The 17,555-nt window shown below is 50.0% G+C and overlaps 1 protein-coding gene across 1 annotated transcript; it reads left to right on the forward strand.

The window, feature by feature from the left end:
- Positions 1–2,421: 2,421 nt before the first annotated feature.
- On the forward strand, positions 2,422–12,191 carry TRNAU1AP (tRNA selenocysteine 1 associated protein 1). Its single transcript, XM_010143518.1, has 8 exons — positions 2,422–2,513; positions 3,293–3,392; positions 4,785–4,837; positions 5,383–5,514; positions 8,461–8,580; positions 9,911–10,073; positions 10,847–10,880; positions 12,055–12,191. The coding sequence occupies exons 1-8, from the start codon at positions 2,428–2,430 to the stop codon at positions 12,189–12,191; spliced, it is 825 nt and encodes a 274-aa protein (XP_010141820.1). The 5' UTR covers positions 2,422–2,427.
- Positions 12,192–17,555: the final 5,364 nt, after the last annotated feature.

The raw sequence follows: 17,555 nt of genomic DNA on the forward strand, positions 1-17,555 counted from the left end.
GACACCCTCACCCCGACTGACACCCTCACCCTGACGGACACCCTCACCCTCACTGACTGACTGACATCCTCACACCGACTGACACCCTCACACGGACCGGCACCCTCGCACCCACACCCTCAGGCACTGGCACTGCCCCCCGGACCCTCACACGCTCTGACACATGCCTGAACTCCCAGACCGACTGACACGCTCCCCCCTTCTCTGCACGCTGGCAGGCTCAGGCAGGCTGACACACACACTCACACAGGCTGACACACAGGCACACTCTCAGAGACACTGTCCCCAGCCCGACAGGCGCGTTCCTGAGCAGTTACACACCCCAGACACAGCTACACACACACACCCCCTCCCTCACTGCCTGCCCGCAGCCGGAATCACACACACACACGGTGCTCACAGCAGTGTCCAGTGCTGCCTGTGCTCATGCTGGTGGGCACTGGCTTTTCCTCACGCTTCCCCACTCTTGCTCTGTTAGGCTCTTACACACTCACAAGCCTGTACACTTGCCTGCTTCTAGTATTTCTATGCTGGCTCACGTGCCTCCTCACGCTTCCCCACTCGTGCTCTGTTAGGCTCTTACACACTCACAAGCCTGTACACTTGCCTGCTTCTAGTATTTCTATGCTGGCTCACGTGCCTGTAGGCACTTGCACGGTCGTGGTTGTATGCTCTGAGGCTCTTAGACACTTGCACTTGTGCTGCTGGGCTCACACGCTTGTGCTTACACTTGCAGGTGCTCACACGCTTGTACGCACCTATCCAAGAGCATCACGCAATGCTGCCCTGCACACGGGTGTGGATGTGAGGATTTGCGCTCTCCTGCACGCACACGCGCTCGTGAGCGCTTACACACCCCAGTACTGCCCTTGTTCCCCTCTGCCTGGTGGCCCCTTTCTTACAGACTCTCACCAGCGCATTGCATGGTCCTGCTCACACGCACCACGCGCCTCGTAGCCTTCCTCAGCCTCACAGGTGTGTGTCCACACAACCCATCCCATCACCGCTTATCCCTCTGATGCTTCTCCCTGACACACACGGTTACACACACCAGGGCTGCAGATGTACACTGACACATAGGGCAGTTCCGCTGCCTGCTGCCCATGCAGGCAGGCTCCTCGGAGGCCGCTGTCTCTTTCTTTTATCCACCAAGGGTTATCTGCCACCTCTCCACCATCAGGCCATCTTCTTTTTCGGTCTTCTTTTTGCTCTCCCCAGCAGGCAGCAGCTCTTTGAAACACACCCGTATATACCCAAGCAGGTCACCTGAGTGTTGCCTTGCTGAGCCTGGCTTTCCCTATGCACACCAGCGGATCACTGTACCAAGCAGCATTGCCTTCCGCTTCTGGCACGTGTAACAGAGTCCTCCCCACTTTACAGTCACCCTTCCACAGGGCATCTGCCACCTTTCACACGTGCCATGCAATATGGTGACCCACTGTCACAACTCTGCACCTTCTGTCATGCACACAAGTGCCGGAGCCACCTGGTACCTGCCAGACGAAGGAAGGCGCTCGGGGGCTGTCACATACCACAAGCCCATCTGTGCCACTCACTCAGGTCGATATACTTGTGTGGAGGGAGCTGTATTCATTGCCCCAGTCCCCTCTTCACTGCCACACACAGAGCTCCCCACCAGTGTGTGCACTGCACCAAATCTTCACTTCACTTAGTTCCCTCCTCCACTTTCTACTACACAGAGAAGACTCTTTTTCCCTCAGTCATCAGATATTTGGTCCGAATTCCAGAGCTGCTTCGTACTTCTTACTCACACCACGCAGACACCTGCCCTCCAGCATGCTCGCTCACCCACGCCACCGCCCTGCACTTCACACGCACCCTGACACACACAATGCAACACCCTCACCCATGACTTGAACACGGTGGGTGCACCCACCCACAGGACAGAGCGCAGACCTGCGGGACGCGGTTAGAGGGTTCCCCCCTGCTGCCCGATGTAGCTCCGCGGTTACGTGGGACAACCCCCTGACCCAGCTCGCTGGGGGCTGTGTAGCCTGACGCGCGTTCGTCGCGGCACCCCGGGCTGTGCCTGTTGCGCTGGCCCGGCCTCCCGTTGCGTGCAGAGAAGGAGCTTCCACCTCCTTAACCCCTGCTCCGTGTAGTGAACGCTCACTTTGTTGCTGTATGTTTCTGAGTGGCTTTTGTCCTTCTGTGAAAGCTCCCTGTTCTCTGAAATTCATGCTGTCTCTTGGGTTCCACTTTGCAGACTGTTGAGCCTGGTTCATGCATGCCTGCTGGTTTTGAGTGGCATCGACCCTCTTAAATGAGTCTTCTTTTTGAAGTGTAAGGGTAAAATACTTCTCAATAATGTTTTAACTGCTTAGGGTGACATTGACACATATATTCTCCTTTTTGTAGTTGCTCTGGTCTAACTTTTTTCTTTTGCTTTTATAGCTGGAGCCCTATATGGATGAAAACTTTGTTTCCAGAGCGTTTGCCACCATGGGAGAGCTCGTACTGAGCGTAAAAATCATTCGAAACAGGTTGACAGGGTAACTGTTTACGCTTGTTCTCAGTTTGTTCTACCGGTGTGTTTGGACTGACCCCTCTGCACGGCCTCGCTGTGCTCCTGCCCCTGTCAGAGTGGTTTTCCCTTTGAGATTCTCACCTTTGCTGCCAACAACATGGGTGCGTTGAGAGTGATGGAGAGGACAGCTGCTGGCTCCTTGACCTGCCCAAATGCCACCCAGGGGTTGGTCCTCACCCCACAGTGCTTTGGCACTCGTCAGCTGTACAGTGGCATCTGTGAGCCACAGAGTCCCGCTGGGAATCGCACCTCTGGGGCCGAGGGCTTCGGTGACGGGTCTGTGCTGATCGCTGCACTAGTGCAGCACTTTGGGGCTGGAAGAGCTGGGGAGCCTGACTTAGCAAGAGCAATATGAGAACCTTCAGAGTTCATTTGGAACAGAGCGAGTGATTGCACGCAGAACAAATTCATCTCCTATTCTTGTAAATGTTGTCGCTTTGGTTTTTAGTTCTTTAAACTTGGGTGGGAAAGTTTACAGTCAGTGAAAGTAGGAAGTAAACGAACTGTGAGCAGAACTATTTTCTGTGGCTTTCATGACTTACTGGTAAGTGTCACCTCACCTGAGATCCAGAATTAGTTTGCTGTCTTCTTCAGTAGTTAATGTTTATACTTTGAAGAAGAAATTGTTCTGTGTACTGCAGCTATAGCACATTTCCTGCCAGGTATCTGAAAACAGAATATTCCTCTTCCAATGTGGTTTAAACCTGAAATCTTTCTCTCTCCTCTCCTGTGTCGTGTGTTCAGAATTCCAGCAGGCTATTGCTTTGTAGAATTTGCAGATCTAGCTACTGCAGAGAAATGTTTACACAAAATCAATGGGAAACCACTTCCTGGTGCCGCACCGGTAAGTACATGAAATCAGCCAGCTGAGAACCAAAACTGGGAAGATGCAGATAGCGTGGAATTGGTGTGTTGAATTGGTGCAGACAAATTCAGTAGCCAGCAAACTGGGAGTCTTCTTTTCTTTAAAGTGGTGAACGTAAAACTATTAATGTCTTGCTCAGAAAATTGTTGGAAAACCTTCTGATTTCTCTGTGAATGTCTGGATAAAATCCAGGTATAGAAACACCACGGTGTGGTTTTTTAATTTCTGAACCCTTCTACTATCACCAAAATTGGACTAATGAGAAACCAGAGAAGCAGAGGGGGAAAATAGATTGAGTTTTCCTCCCGCAGCCCTTCAGTCTGACTCTGTTCGTAGTTCTGTATTAATTCCTTACGGTGTGGATGTTGTTGATGAAGAACCTGCAGGTTCACACTGAGTTTTGAGTAACTTTGGTTCGCAAGAGCAGTATGATTTTTAAACCTCCTGTTATTCGTGGCCTGTAGCGACCCAAAGTTACTCAAACCCATTGACAGTGGAGAAGGAGCTAGACCGCTGTATAACTGCAGTATATAACAAATGTCTCGGGTACATAAAGCTGGGAAGGAGGGGAGGAATCGTCAGAGAGGCTAATTTTAGGCTGTTGACTCGAATGTGTAGCGGATTAAAATGGGACAGTGACCCAGCTGTCCATCTGAGCAGGAGGTCAGCTGCTCCACACATCCTGGTCCAGGCTTCAATGTGAGTTGGGCGTGAGTTGCTGAACCCCAGTAGGATGGTGTAGGAGTTCCAGATGCACCAGTGGGCACAAATCTGGGCTCCTGGGAAACGTAAAATCAGGTGATTTTAGGGAGTTTAGGGAGGCCTCCAGTGTCCAGTGACATTTCTTACCAGAAAAAACTTAATTTTGGATTTTACTAAACAAGCACATCCTCCAGAGCAAAGTATTGAGCCACACTTCCAGACCTTGAGTTGATTCCGTGCCCCGATGTGGCAGGTTCTGCTCTGCCAATGCTCCTGTGAATCACAAACGTACGGTCGTCTGCGCTGTCATTTCATTTTAAGACCTTCAGACAGAACTCGTGCAATATTTGCCATTAGAAGCTCTCTTCTCCCGTCTTCCTTAAAGATACAAAAACGTGGAGCTCTGTCAGGTTCACCTCTCTCGCCAACTTTATCAGCTGTGGACGTAAAGACAGGCCAGGCCTCTGAGTGCAGGCTCTTTGCTGCTCTCCGTTGTTGTAGCTGTACTGACATCCCATAAAACTGCTGTCCCCGATGCCTCAACTGGCTGGTCTGAGGGCACCGAGCATCTGCCGGCGTTGTGTGAAATCAGCTGATTGTGTTTTCTCCTAATTGTTGGCTTCACGTGAGAACATTTGAATGTACAGATTCATTTTTGCCCTGTTTCAGGCAAAGCGATTTAAATTGAATTATGCCACGTATGGAAAGCAGCCCGATAACAGGTAAATGCTCAATATTTCGGTATTATTTTGCCTGCTCAATGTCTCGTTTACCATTGCCTTGCAAAGTGTGTTCACAGTATGTAAACACGTGAGTTCCTCATTGCGGAGGGAGGGCCACTTAAACTCCCAGCTTTATCCTTTGCCTTTTGTGTGGCACAGCGGAGTTGTCAGGAGTGTTTTTAAGGTATTTAGTCGATGTAGCCTCCAAGTATTATCATTTCAGATCAATATATTGAGGGTTGCAGATCCATAAGTGAGACATTAGTGTTAGAAATCCAAAGATACCCTGTGAGAACTAAGCCAAGAATTACCTTTACATAAAAAGCAGTTGAGTAGACGGGTTGTGCTGCTCGAATGAACTGGAAAAAGACTGTCAGTAAAAATTGTGGTTGCCTCAGAAACTGGCAACACACAAAGTATCCTCAAACCAGTCTTGTAAAATCACTTTTCTCTGAAGTCAGATGTTTCGGCTGAATGTAGCAGTCGTGCAGTGTGGCTCCTTCGGTACGGTTGTGCTTAAGAAGTTTTCTTTTCGATTTCTTTAGCCCAGAATATTCCCTGTTTGTGGGAGACCTGACTCCGGATGTGGACGATGGCATGTTGTATGAATTTTTTGTTAAAGTTTATCCATCGTGTAGAGGTGGAAAAGTTGTTTTGGACCAGGCAGGAGTATCCAAGTAAGTCACTTTTATTCATTCTTTTCTTTCACTTCACGTGCAGCAACAGGACAGATATAAAAAAAATTTAGTTGTATCAGCTCCGATTTTAGTAATCGTAAAGCACAGCATCGCTGGATATTCAGCCTGCTCAGGCGTGCTCAGGTTTTGATCGTCACCGCAGCGTCGCAGTCACTCCTGGCAGCACGATGCCCTTTGCGTGTTAGCACTATGTTATTCTACTTCAGAAAATGCTAGAAAATGTCTGAGTGGTCTTGGAACACTGTCCCCCTGGACTCTTGGCTGGATTTGTACATTCCTGTGGCAGCTTTTTTTTTTTGACAGGGTTTGCTTTCAAATAGGGCGAACAATGCGATGATTCATTGGCAGGTACTTACTAGCCGCCTCGTTCATCTTTAATAGAAATGTCTGTCACAACCAGATATCTAAAAGTTGGATTTCTTGACGTTATGAGAACATTTCCTAAATAGCAGAAAATTAAGCTGTGTTTTCCTGGGAGAGGAACGAGGTGGGAAGCATCCTTGTTTTCCAAACGGAACATGGCTTCAATGAAACACAATACTCTGCTGTAATACCTGTGAGAATGTTGTGATAAGACTTGGAATATGGCTGTGGGTCTTCCTCACATAAGGTTTCTCAGTCCTAGAGATGTTAGTTTGGAGGAAGCTCTGGAGGTCTCTGGTCCAACTCCAACTGAACAGGACTGCTGCCAGAGCGAGGTCAGGTCAGCCACAAGCTGTGTAGCCTGGAAAATCTCCCAGGATGGAGATAATCCAACCTGTCTGGGCAGCCTGTTCCGGAGCTGCGCTCCCTCCCTGGTGATGAGGTTCTTCATGTGCAACCTCAGCCTCTTGCAGAGCTGCTCTGTCACACTCACGCTGTGACTGCCACCTCTCTGGAGACCGACACAGCTGGGGTGGGCTCTGGGTGCCGCCTCCTCCTCCTCAGAGGTGTAAACCCAGCAGTTCTGGTTTTGCTGCACCTGCTTCAAGCTCTGCCTACAAAGCAGGTGTAGAACGATGCAGGTGGGGCCATTACCTGGGCTTTGGTAACTGTTCAGAAGTGCAGACCTCGGGGAAAGGGATCTGTGGTCGCTTGGGAGGTGTGGAAGGAGCCGGGACTGGGAGCAGAGCACAGCTATCTCCCCAAGCACTGCCTGTGTGTTGCTGCCAGGGGCTTTGTTGTCATTCGTGCAGTTACTCAAAGCTGGGCAGCTGCAAGGGTTGGTGAGATAAAAGAGGAACCTGGGGCTTGTGGATGTGCCTAGGGAAGGCCTGGCCCTTCCAGCTAGGGCTGCTAGATCAGGGAGGCCTCCTCCTCCCATCACCTCTTGTCCAGGCAAGAGAGATGCTGGCAGCCTGATGCCATAGTGCTGTGCCTGCTGCTTTGCTCTCTGCTGAGGGTGCAGGCTGGGGAGCGTCTTCTGACTGCAGGGATGGGGTAGAACATCTGCCAAGGAGGTCCTGGCCATGAAGAAATTATGTCTTGGTGGGTTTTCTTGTGTACTAAGATCTGGTTTAGCCATTAGTGTGAAAAAACTGGAAAAGCTGGATAGAGTCCCTGTCTCCCTTGCTGCCATTTGTCCCTGTACACTACATCCAAGACTTTAGCTGCCCATCTCCCTTTTGGAACTTCCAGTATTCTCGGTTTCACTTACTCCTGGTCCCATCCGAAAGGTTGCAGGAGTCTTTGTAGCAGCTTAGAAACCTACATGCTTTTGTGTGCCCACACCTCCAGCTGACTTAACCTGGCTTAAAAGCTGACTTTGGCTGGTTTCATTTGCCACAGACCTTCCTGAGAGGGTGAGTGGGTACCCAGGTAGAGCTTTGCTTTATTATCCAATAAGCCTGAGCTTTGATTTGGTCTTGTGTGTGAGGAGTGCATGTACGTACCTGCATATATGCATCAAAATAGAGATTTGGTCTTGTGTACAGCTCACTGTGCTGGAGACTGTGTTACATGGGCACAGACTGGCAGTAGCTTCCAGTGTGGACCTGCTGCCAGGACTGGGTGATGCTGCTTTCAAAATAGCATGTCTAGGAGTTCCCACAGAATAGATATGCTGTAAATTTACACCCTTGCTTACGGCTCGTTCTTTTCCCCGGTTAGACAAACCCTTCCCTCCCAAACTCCTTCCTTCTCCCTGATGGATTCTTCTTTCCCTCCCACACCTAAGTCTTTGATCTTTCGGCCCATCCCATCTCGAGATCCTGGCACTGCCCTCATGGATGCTGTTGCACTGCTTCTGACTCACTACAGCATCAGAATCCCACGCAAAGGACCTTTGGAGTTAGAGGGGAATGAATGTTTTGCGTCGCGCTGCCAGCGCTGCAGCAAAGGGTTGCTGCCGCAGCGAGGGGTCGCGGCTGTGTGCTCTGCCTCTCCCAGCTGTGCTGTCAGTGCAGGTTTTAGCAGCTTGATGTTCAGAGTTTCACTGTTGAGAGTGCTGACAGGGCCAGGTCGGTGTTAGGAGCGACAGAAAGCCTGTGGAGTGTTTTGCTGGTGAAAAGCGCCTATCCCAGTCGATCCCACGGCAGAGCGGTTTCCTGCGCAGCGGGCAGTTGTGGGTAGAACTGTGCCCATGTCTTGTCTGTCCTGTGGTGGCTCGCCACCGTTTACATTACCTGTGTCCTCCCATGTATGGATTTGAGGCTTTGCTGCTGTCCCTGTCTCATGTCAGCTCACTTCCAGGTCCCCAGAACCCACTGGTACAAGACCGACTTTACTTTCATGAGGCCTTTGCAAGTACCCCCGAAACGCAGATGTTCGGTCTCAAGCATTTTGCAAAAGCCGCTGGGAAGTGGAATCATTTCATCTCCTCCAGAAGCAGGGACAGCCTTAGCAAAAGCGTTTCATTTTCAGAATCTATTGTGACTTCACTGTAAATTTAAAAACTTAAGTGGCTTTTTGTTTTGGTTTTATCTGAGTTACTTGTTTTCTCTGCAGAGGTTACGGGTTCGTGAAGTTCACAGATGAACTGGAACAGAAACGAGCGCTGACAGAGTGCCAGGGAGCTGTGGGCTTGGGCTCGAAACCTGTTCGCCTGAGTGTGGCTATACCGAAAGTGTGAGTATAAAGCAGCCAGGCATTGGTCTGAGAGCACCGGCAGGCGGAATCACGTGTGTTTCCAAATGTCTTTTTGTGGTTTGGGGACATTTCCTGGATGTTTCCATCACAAAGTGAAGGAATACGTGTGAACATAGTAAAGCAGCAAGAGTATCAGACTGCACTCAAAAATCTGCTGACAGTACATCAAGACTAAGCTTTGTGCACTGTTTTTAATTGTATATATTATTAATTGCACACACATGCACACACTGTGTTTAAATATAATTATTAAATTATATGTTCCTTTGCATTAAATGGAAATAGTCTAAATCTGCTTGTTGGTTTCTGGGTAGCAAAGCTCAATGTCCTTGCTGATGTTGTTATAATGTCTACTAAATATAAGTATTTGGGGGGCAGGGATTAACTTTTTTTTCTGTGTTTGTTCAGAACCTGATACAATGAGATCCTGGTCTGACTTGGGGCTCGTAGCACTAGGGTAATACGAATAATAGTCATTGCTCCCTGTTTGAATAATATTTAGCTTTTCAGTGACCTCAGAAGTCCGGGGGGGATGAGGAGGAGAAAAGCAGGAGCAGGGGGTGAGAAGATTGTTTCCCTCTTCCCGCTTCTCACTGATGTCATCGTTAGACATAGCTTTATGTGTGACATATTTCATTTTCAAACAATATTTGCCATCTCATTATTTCCAGTCTCGATAATCAGGTGGGATTCCCAGTTCCTCAGGAATGCGAATTTTAGTCCACTCACAGGCTGCGTTGAAGGTCACCCAGTTCAGTGGGAATGGGGACAGTCGGTGCTCAGGCTGCTGTACGATGGTTTGTCCAGACAGGTTTACTAAAGAAAACCCTGGTTCTTTTGCAGGGCTCTGAGTCTTTAACTCTTTGTGTAAAGCAGAACTCAGCACCTGGACTCAGGCAGGCGCAGAGCACTGTACTTCATCCTGTTTGTCAGGAGGAAAAGGGGCCCAAGAATGTGGATTGTGGTTCAGGATTGTTCTAAACTGCGGCTCATGGTCCTGAACTCTTCCCCTCCCAAAGCCAGGAAGTGCTTCTGAATTAACTCCTAACGAATGACAGCCAGGTTAATTAACGAAGAGGAATATGAATACAGGAAAGGGGGTTAAATTTAAATCACTTCTTTCTTCCTGTGAATGTATGCAAATGATAAATACTGCTGCAGTAAAAGCAAATATATTTCCAAGACTGGGATGTGCATGTTAGACTAAGCCTTGTCTGTGTGCCATGTTGTACCTTAAGCTGTTTCACTGCTTTTCTTTCATATTTGTTCTGCACTATTTGCAACTTACTCCTGCTTTATGTTTTTTAAGTAACCGTGTGAAAGCAATGGAGTACAATCAGATGTACAACTATAATTATAACCAGTATTACCAACAATATCACAACTACTACGCCCAGTGGGGCTACGACCAGAACACGGGCAGTTACAGCTACAGCTACCCCCAGTACGGATACACGCAGAGCACAATGCAGGTAGGACACGCGACGCGCTCGCTCTGCAGCCATCTGTTGACACAGAAGCACCACATCGCTTAGACAATGCAGCGGGCACGTTTTATCCTCGAGCTCTGGGGTCTTAATGGAGCTGCTTGATGAGGAAGCAGCCTCGAGTGTGCTGTGCCTTGTGTGGGGGCTAGAGGTGGGACTGGAGGGGGGAAACGGGCTGGGGGACAGAAAGGGTCTCTCAGTGCAGTTGTCATGGTTCTCTTGATATGGACCATTGAGAGGCAGTGGTAAGACTGGAAGAAAGGAAGAAATGTTTTCTGCTGAGGTGGTGAGAGCCTGGCCCAGGTTGCCTCGAGAGGTGAGAGAAGCCCCATCCCTGGCCCCATCCCAGGTCAGGTTGGCCCTTGGTGCTCTGAGCCCCCTGCTCCGGGTGCAGATGTCCCTGCTCCCTGCAGGGGGTTGGGCTGGATGGGTTTTGAAGGTCCCTTTAGCCCAAAGCAGTCGGTGATTCAGTGGTTCTACTGCCTTTGGGGATCCTTCATAACCCCTGTTGCAGAGGACAGGACAGATCAGGATAGCACCCAGCTTCACCACCGCAACTGTGGGAACTGCTGCCTCCATGAGAAGCGTAGTGTGGGATGTGCCCCATGGAGTCTGGGAACACGGGGCTTATGTGTGAAGAGTTCTCTTGTAACTGGTCAGAGATAAAAGTCCGTCTGTGACAGCAGTGGCCAACAGTTCATGTCTGTAAAAGAACAGATAAATATCTGCTCTCCTAAGGGTTTGGTTTTTCCTTGCAGACATATGAAGAAGTTGGCGAGGATGCATTGGAAGGTACGTTCCTCGAGTTCGATACTGAAGTTGTCTGTCCTGCACTGAGCAGAGACAGCCTGTCCCAAACTGGCCCTTAATTGCCATAAAATCTGAGAAAATCTGAGATAGAAGGAAATTTGTGGGTCGCTATCACCTGCAACTGCATCCTTATTTTGCAGTTGCTGTTCCTTGTCGGGGCTGTCAGTGACTCCACTAGCACTGAGTTTTTAATCTCTTACAGCACTCAAACTTTTATCCCTTTTTTAATATTTTTTCTGGTATGCCACAGAAATAATGTAGATTTTCTGGTTTCCTGTGAAATCTTGAATTGAGAGCCCAGGATACTACACTGTGCTTTTAGTTTAAAAAAGGAATAATCTGTTAGCACACAGATAAAATATTTGCTGTAGCAGTTACTGTGTGAAATGGGCTGCTAAACCACACTGGAGTTTAGATGTTCGTACATGCAGTTTTCATTTATTCATGCATGAAAAAATCATTTCATACTTGCAGCTCCACAGTTCTGTCCGTGGAATATGCACTATGGAGCGGAGCTTATTCATCTCTTAAAAAAAAAAGAGATGGGGGGCGGGGAATGATGTGGTAACAGCAGAAAGCAGCTGGATCCTTGACAGCATCCATAGGTGTCAGTGCTGGGGCCGGTCAGAAAGCCCTTAGTGTCTTCTAAAGTGTTTCAGGAGCCAACACCCTGGTGCTGTAGTCAGAATATCTCTGGGGTGTCTTAAATTAAATTAGTGTGTTGAAATTCATGGGGAGCTGAAGTGATGTACTGCCGGTGTCTCGTTCCTTTTCCTTAACTCTCTTCTCCTGCGAGGTGTTACAACATGATGTAGCGAGAACTGAAGGGGTTTACAGGCATTGATTCCTGAGCTGCTCTGTCGTTCTCCCGGCCAGCTGGCCAGTGGCTTTGCACCCTGATAGTTGCTTCCCAAGCGGTGTGATAGCGCTGCTCCCATCACCTGAGCTGGAGATCGGGGCGGGTGTTCGGTGAGCTGCTCAGCCTACAAGTGGTTTGATGAGTCAGTTATTGCAAAACACTGTGTGTGCAGCAGAGTCGTACCTGCTGGGTCGCCGTCCAGCTCCAAACCGCTTTGAAAACGTCTCTTCCAACTGTAAAATAGGGGTTGGGTTCATCCGGAATTCACTGAGTGTCTGTCTGTCTTTCCCCCTCCAGATCCAATGCCTCAGTTAGACGTCCACGAAGCCAATAAACAGTTTATGGAGCAGAGTGAAGAGCTCTACGATGCCTTGATGGACTGTCATTGGCAGCCGCTGGACACCGTCTTGTCAGAGATCCCGGCTGTGTTATAGCCTCGTGGCTGAGGCGCTGTGTCCGTGCCATGACCCGCCAGCGCACTCCGGCCTGTCACGCTGCGCCTGGAGCCGGCAGCGGGGAGGGGTGGCCCGTCCTCCACCCCGGGCTGGTACTCGAAGTGCAGGAGGACTGCGGCCCTTCCCTGTACGGAACGAGGGTCGTAGGAGCATCGTGGTAACTTTTTTCATGATTGAAGTTAAAAAAAAAAGTTTAAAAACTTAAAACCGCAACAGTTTTATTCCTTTTGTCTTGAAATGGATTCTTGAGACTTACTGGGAAGTGTAATTTATAAACGTCTGAGGAGATGGCACAGGGGAAAGGCTCTACTCCAACATACAATAAAAAAGTTGGTCTTTTAAGTAAAATTACCCTTTGCATTTTGGTTCCTGCCCATCTTTCTGTTTTGCTGCCCGTGTAACTGTCTTCAGTCCTTTGATCCAACTCTCATGAATGTGTTATCTTAAAAAGCCCATTGCTGGGCACCACTGGAATGTCTGGTGACTGGTGAGGCTGCCAGGAAGGAGCACGGGAAGGAGCCATGTAGATGAAAGCTGATGTTGTTTAACCTAAGCTGTGACCTCAAGCTAGCAAGTCGATAGCTCGGTGTTCTTCCTTTGGGGAGTAAAGACAGAAAGGAGCTTTATAAAGTGGCTACAGAGCGATGCCTCCTACCTGGTGACCTCACGCCTTTGGTTTCCTCCTCCCCCTGTGTCTCAGGAAACAATCCCCCATCGATCAAGCAGTTTAAGCCACTTTTAAATATCACTTTGCGTATCAGACTTTTTTTTTTCCACTGTGGACACCCCTTGATGGTCTCATGAAGATGTCGTAGCGTCTTCCACTGTCCCATCAGAGTGAATATGGTGAAACTGAAGATTTTGCAGCAAAAACGGGTCCGAGTGATCAAATCGATATAGTGCGCAACAAATTGTTGCTACCCTGGAAAGCGTTTTTCTCCGGGGTGTTGTGTGAGCTGGATGGATGAGCAATGTATTTAAGCTAATACTATGTTGCATTAGAGGTGAAAGTGAAAATAATAGCACTTATGTACATGTAATGAGCCCTTTTCAGGCTTTTGTGCCTTAAACTTTTTGAGAAATAGAAACAGATGAACTACCTGTAATAAATGTCTCTCCATGAACTAGTTTGGTAACTGAAACCGCTGCTGCAAAGCGTTTTGTTGCCGCCCTGCCCATGTTGATGCGGAGATTTGCCACAGTATTTCAATACTTTGATAAAAACCTTCTTCTGCTACGCCTTTGTTTATGTCCCTAATTACGGTCTTGTTGTTGGTCTGTGGGCTTGTTACTAACCACAGAGGTATCACGCTGGGGGTGCCAGGGGAGCGGTGGCGTGGCCTGGAGGGAGCAGGTTGCTGCACCAGCGGAGCCAGAGCACTGCTGGCCCCCCGTGTTCCCTGGGCATCTTCTCCCCCTGCCCTGAGCTATTAGCTGTCTCCTGACCATCAGTCGCTCCGAATTTAAGGAAGTGGATGTTCCCTGCGTGCGCTGGTTGTGTTTTAGAGGCAGTGGAGAAGCAGTGGAGAGCAAAGTGCTTTTAATTTCTGGTGTCACGGGTCAGCTCAGCTGATGCCCCTTGTCTGGAGAAGCGCCTGTTCGCAGGGGGATGTAAAGAAGGGTTTGGTGTTCTGCTGTTAAATGTTTTCTAGATCATTCTGTGACTGTGCTGCACCAGTGCTGCCCCGCATGCTCTTCATCCTCCTCTCTGGACCTCTCTTCCCCTATTTTTTTTTCCCTAACCCCCCAGCCCTCCTGACTAGCTGCAGGAGGTGACCTGAAGCTGCACTGAATTTATCGGTATGAGTTTTTCCCGGCCGGCACCGCTGTCCTGGATGGTATTTCCTGGAGCATGGATGCGTCCATCTGAAGGAGAGCAGAGCAGGCTATGGCAGAGCAGTACCTCACCCAGCCAATAACTCTGGCGAAAGCATTTTTCTCTCTGCTTTTGTTTTTGGGGTGGAAAGAATGTTGGTAACAATCAGCCCAGTCCATCCCAGTCCCCTGGTTTCTGGATACCCTGAGTGAACACTGCGGGAGTACCACAGCCAGCAAAAATTCCCCCTGTTCACTGGTGCCGCAGAGCTTAAAACAGCTCCGGCATTTCCTTTTGCAAGAGAGGTGGATGTGTGGCATCGGGCCGCGGCCTTGAGGGCTGAACCAGCCCTGTGGGGTGGGTTGGGAGAGTCCAGCCCACGATCTCTTGGGCTGTTCCTCTCTCTGTGCTGTTTTCCGTATATCACTTACGCATCTTAATGTTCATTTTCAGCTCCCGGCCATTATTGCAGCACCTGAAGCATGGAGGAGGTTTTTAAGTGGAGCTCCAAAAGAGCCGGTCCCTGGATTTTGCAGGGTTTGTGTTTCAGAATCCAAGTTAATAGTGTGCGATTTTGTTTCTTAGGGATGGCTGCAAGAAAAGCCCTGATTAATTACCCTTTAGCGTATGGCGAGATGAAAGCCAAGGACTCCGCGTGCTGAGGTAAGCTCTGCTTTTATCTTTATGTGCCACAGGCGAGAAATCCAAGGTGGATTATAGCAGAGCTCGCTGGGATTATGTAATTCTCCAGAATTGCATCAAAAACTGCGGCTGAGGTTACGGTGTGTTCTGCCTGTCCACATGCGGCATTTCCAGGTAAATACAACAACGCTCAAACGTTCTTCCGGTGTCGATGAAGACGTGCTGATCCAGCTGAGGTTAAATTGCGGGGCCCCTCGGTTATCGTTTGAGTTAGAGGCTGGAGAACGTTCAGCCAGCTGCAGAAGGGGGTGGTGGGCACGGAGCAGTTTCCAGAGCAAAGCTGCGAGGCGGCTCATTGCCGCTAACATGGTTAATTAAAAGCGTGACAGTAAGCGTCTGGGGTAGCTAGAGAACCTCCCGACTGGCTTCCAGTGGGATGAGGAGTCTGAAACCATTTCTTTAGCAAACGGGGAGTCTGTCCCGGCGTTGAGGGGTCTGACGGGGGCCCGTGGTGGTGTTTTCCGTGTGTGTCTGACTAGAGGAAATCCCTGTTGCTTGGCCCGGTGTTCCCGTCCCCGTTCCTGTCCTGTCAAGCAGCCCGGGGTGTTTCTCTGAATCCTTTTTGAGGAACAGCGATGTTTGACTCTGATCTTTGTGTTTCTCATTACTGGTTTGCTAATCCCCAGCTTCAGCTAAACAAGATCTGAGAGGAGGTTTTACCTTCCAGCCTCGCTATCTCCTGGCACATCTTGTAAAGCTACTGGATACACCAGTTTCAGGATTCAACTGGGGATTTGCTTAGACATGAAATGAATTCAAAGGCAGGACGGGGTATGAATTTTCAATGCAATAGCTATGGCTGGAAGCCGATAGAGCTAGTTCAGGAGATGTCGCTGACAGGCTTGCTCTACCTTTTTGCCTGGTTAGAGGGTTTCCTCAGAAACTGTCCCATTTGGGGGGTTATTGTGCTTCCTGCGCAGAGAGTCCCGGTTCGAATGGTTTCACCATCACGGTCAGTTCTGCAGAAGGGGTTTGGGGGTCTGGGGGTGCTGCTTGCGGCGCGCTCGGGTTTCCTCAGACCATACCGTGCTGACTCTGCTGTAATATTTGCAGGGTCAAACTAACAACACAGTCAAGGCAATACCGACTGAGAGCTGTACGGGGCCAGGGCTCATCTTGTCCCCTCAGCAGCAGACAAGGTCCCCGAGTTGCTGCAGGGACAGCCACTCCCTGGACCACCAGGTCACACTTGCTTTTTCTGAGTGGTATATTCTTCACCGAGCGCTTCCCTGGGGCTTGTCTGCTCCCACCTGTCTGGTGCTGGGAACTGCAGCCTCTTGCAGCACTGGCTCCTCGTCCTGCACTGCGCAAGAGGCTACTGTGAGGCTCCCAGACACATGGACCTCGAGGGTTAGCACCACAGATGTGCAGTGGGATTCTCTGTGCTCCTCTTTGCATCTCCATCCCCATTGTGTGGGTGTCAGTCTCTTCTCCCCAGAAGCACGTGACAGGACAAGAGGAACCGGCCTCCAGTTCCACCAGGGGAGGTTGAGGTTGTCCCTGAGGAGCCATTTCTGTCCCGTTGGGGTTGTCCCCGCCTGGCCCAGGCTGCCCAGGGCAGTGGTGGAGTCCCCATCCCTGGAGGGGTTTCCCAGCCGTGTGGAGGTGCTGCTGAGGGACAGGGGGCAGTGGGGACCTGGCAGCGCTGGGGGAACAGGGGGACTTAAAGGTCTTTTCCAACCAAAACAATTCTGTGACCTTCTTGTGATGGGCTGAGGTATCCTGAGCATCTGCTGGGTTTTGGTATTGCTCTGCAGGGATTCTCCCCGTTCAGCATTTGGAAGGTTCTCTTCTCAAACACTCGATGTTTACCAAGGTTTGAATTTTTGGGGAGGGTTTTGGGGGTTTTCTTGTCCCGCCCTAGGATTCAACAGGGAGATTTTGAAGTTCACTTTGCCAAGGAGCACTCGAGCTGCCCAGAAAATGCCTTGTGACTTGGCAGAGCAGCTGTGAGACCCCTGGAGGAGGTGGATGACGGGACCAGCTGCTGGTAACCTGTCCCCCCAGCTTGGTCAGGGGCTGTTCTTAGAAGAGCTTGGTCACACAGAGGTGACCAAGAGGTCACACAGAGGCTCCCTTCCAGCCTTACCTCTGCTTTAAATGGGTGCCAGGCTGGTTTTGTTGGTAATCTGGCATGTTTGTGGTGGGGTAACCAGCGTGAAATGGCCATTCGTAGAATCACAGTATCATTTTGGTTGGAAAAGACCATCAGGATCATTGAGTCCAACAGTTTCCTGAGCACTGCAAATATTTCATCTGTGAATTTTGCTCAGAACGGGTTAAAAACTAACCGCTGTTCTTGCTCATCCCTTCTGCACTTTCTCCAGGGCAGGGAGCAGCCTCGGGCTCTTCAACCTAATTTCTTACGGTGGCTTCGACGTCGGTCCCTGCAGAAATGTCAGCAGTCCCTGCTGCCTTTTAACACCTCTCCACTGGTTATGGATCACGAGCCCGGAGCCTGACAGAGGTACTCGTTGGGAAAACCGACTTTTATTTCCATGAAATTGTCTTTCCGTTCCCTGGGGGTGGGAACTCGCCTCCCCAAAGGCAGGAAGGTGCAGGAAGGACGCGGCCGCTGCCCTCACCATTCCGAAGAGCAACCCCTGCCCTTGCGGGGAGGCAGCGAGAGGGGCTGTCTGGATGCCCCATAGACCAGAGATCGGTTTTGGAGGGGCGGGAGCTCCGCTCACCCCCAGTGCGAGGCCCGGGCTGGGATTTCCCTGCCTCCCCGGCGGCTCTGGGAGGAGAGGGGCGTTTATCCCGTGGGGAGTGGGCTGAGGTGGCCCGGCGGCAGGCGGGCGGGGGCAGCAGGCGACGCGAACTAC

Source organism: Buceros rhinoceros, unplaced genomic scaffold (assembly GCF_000710305.1).
Source record: "Buceros rhinoceros silvestris isolate BGI_N320 unplaced genomic scaffold, ASM71030v1 scaffold43689, whole genome shotgun sequence".
NCBI lineage: Eukaryota > Metazoa > Chordata > Aves > Bucerotiformes > Bucerotidae > Buceros > Buceros rhinoceros.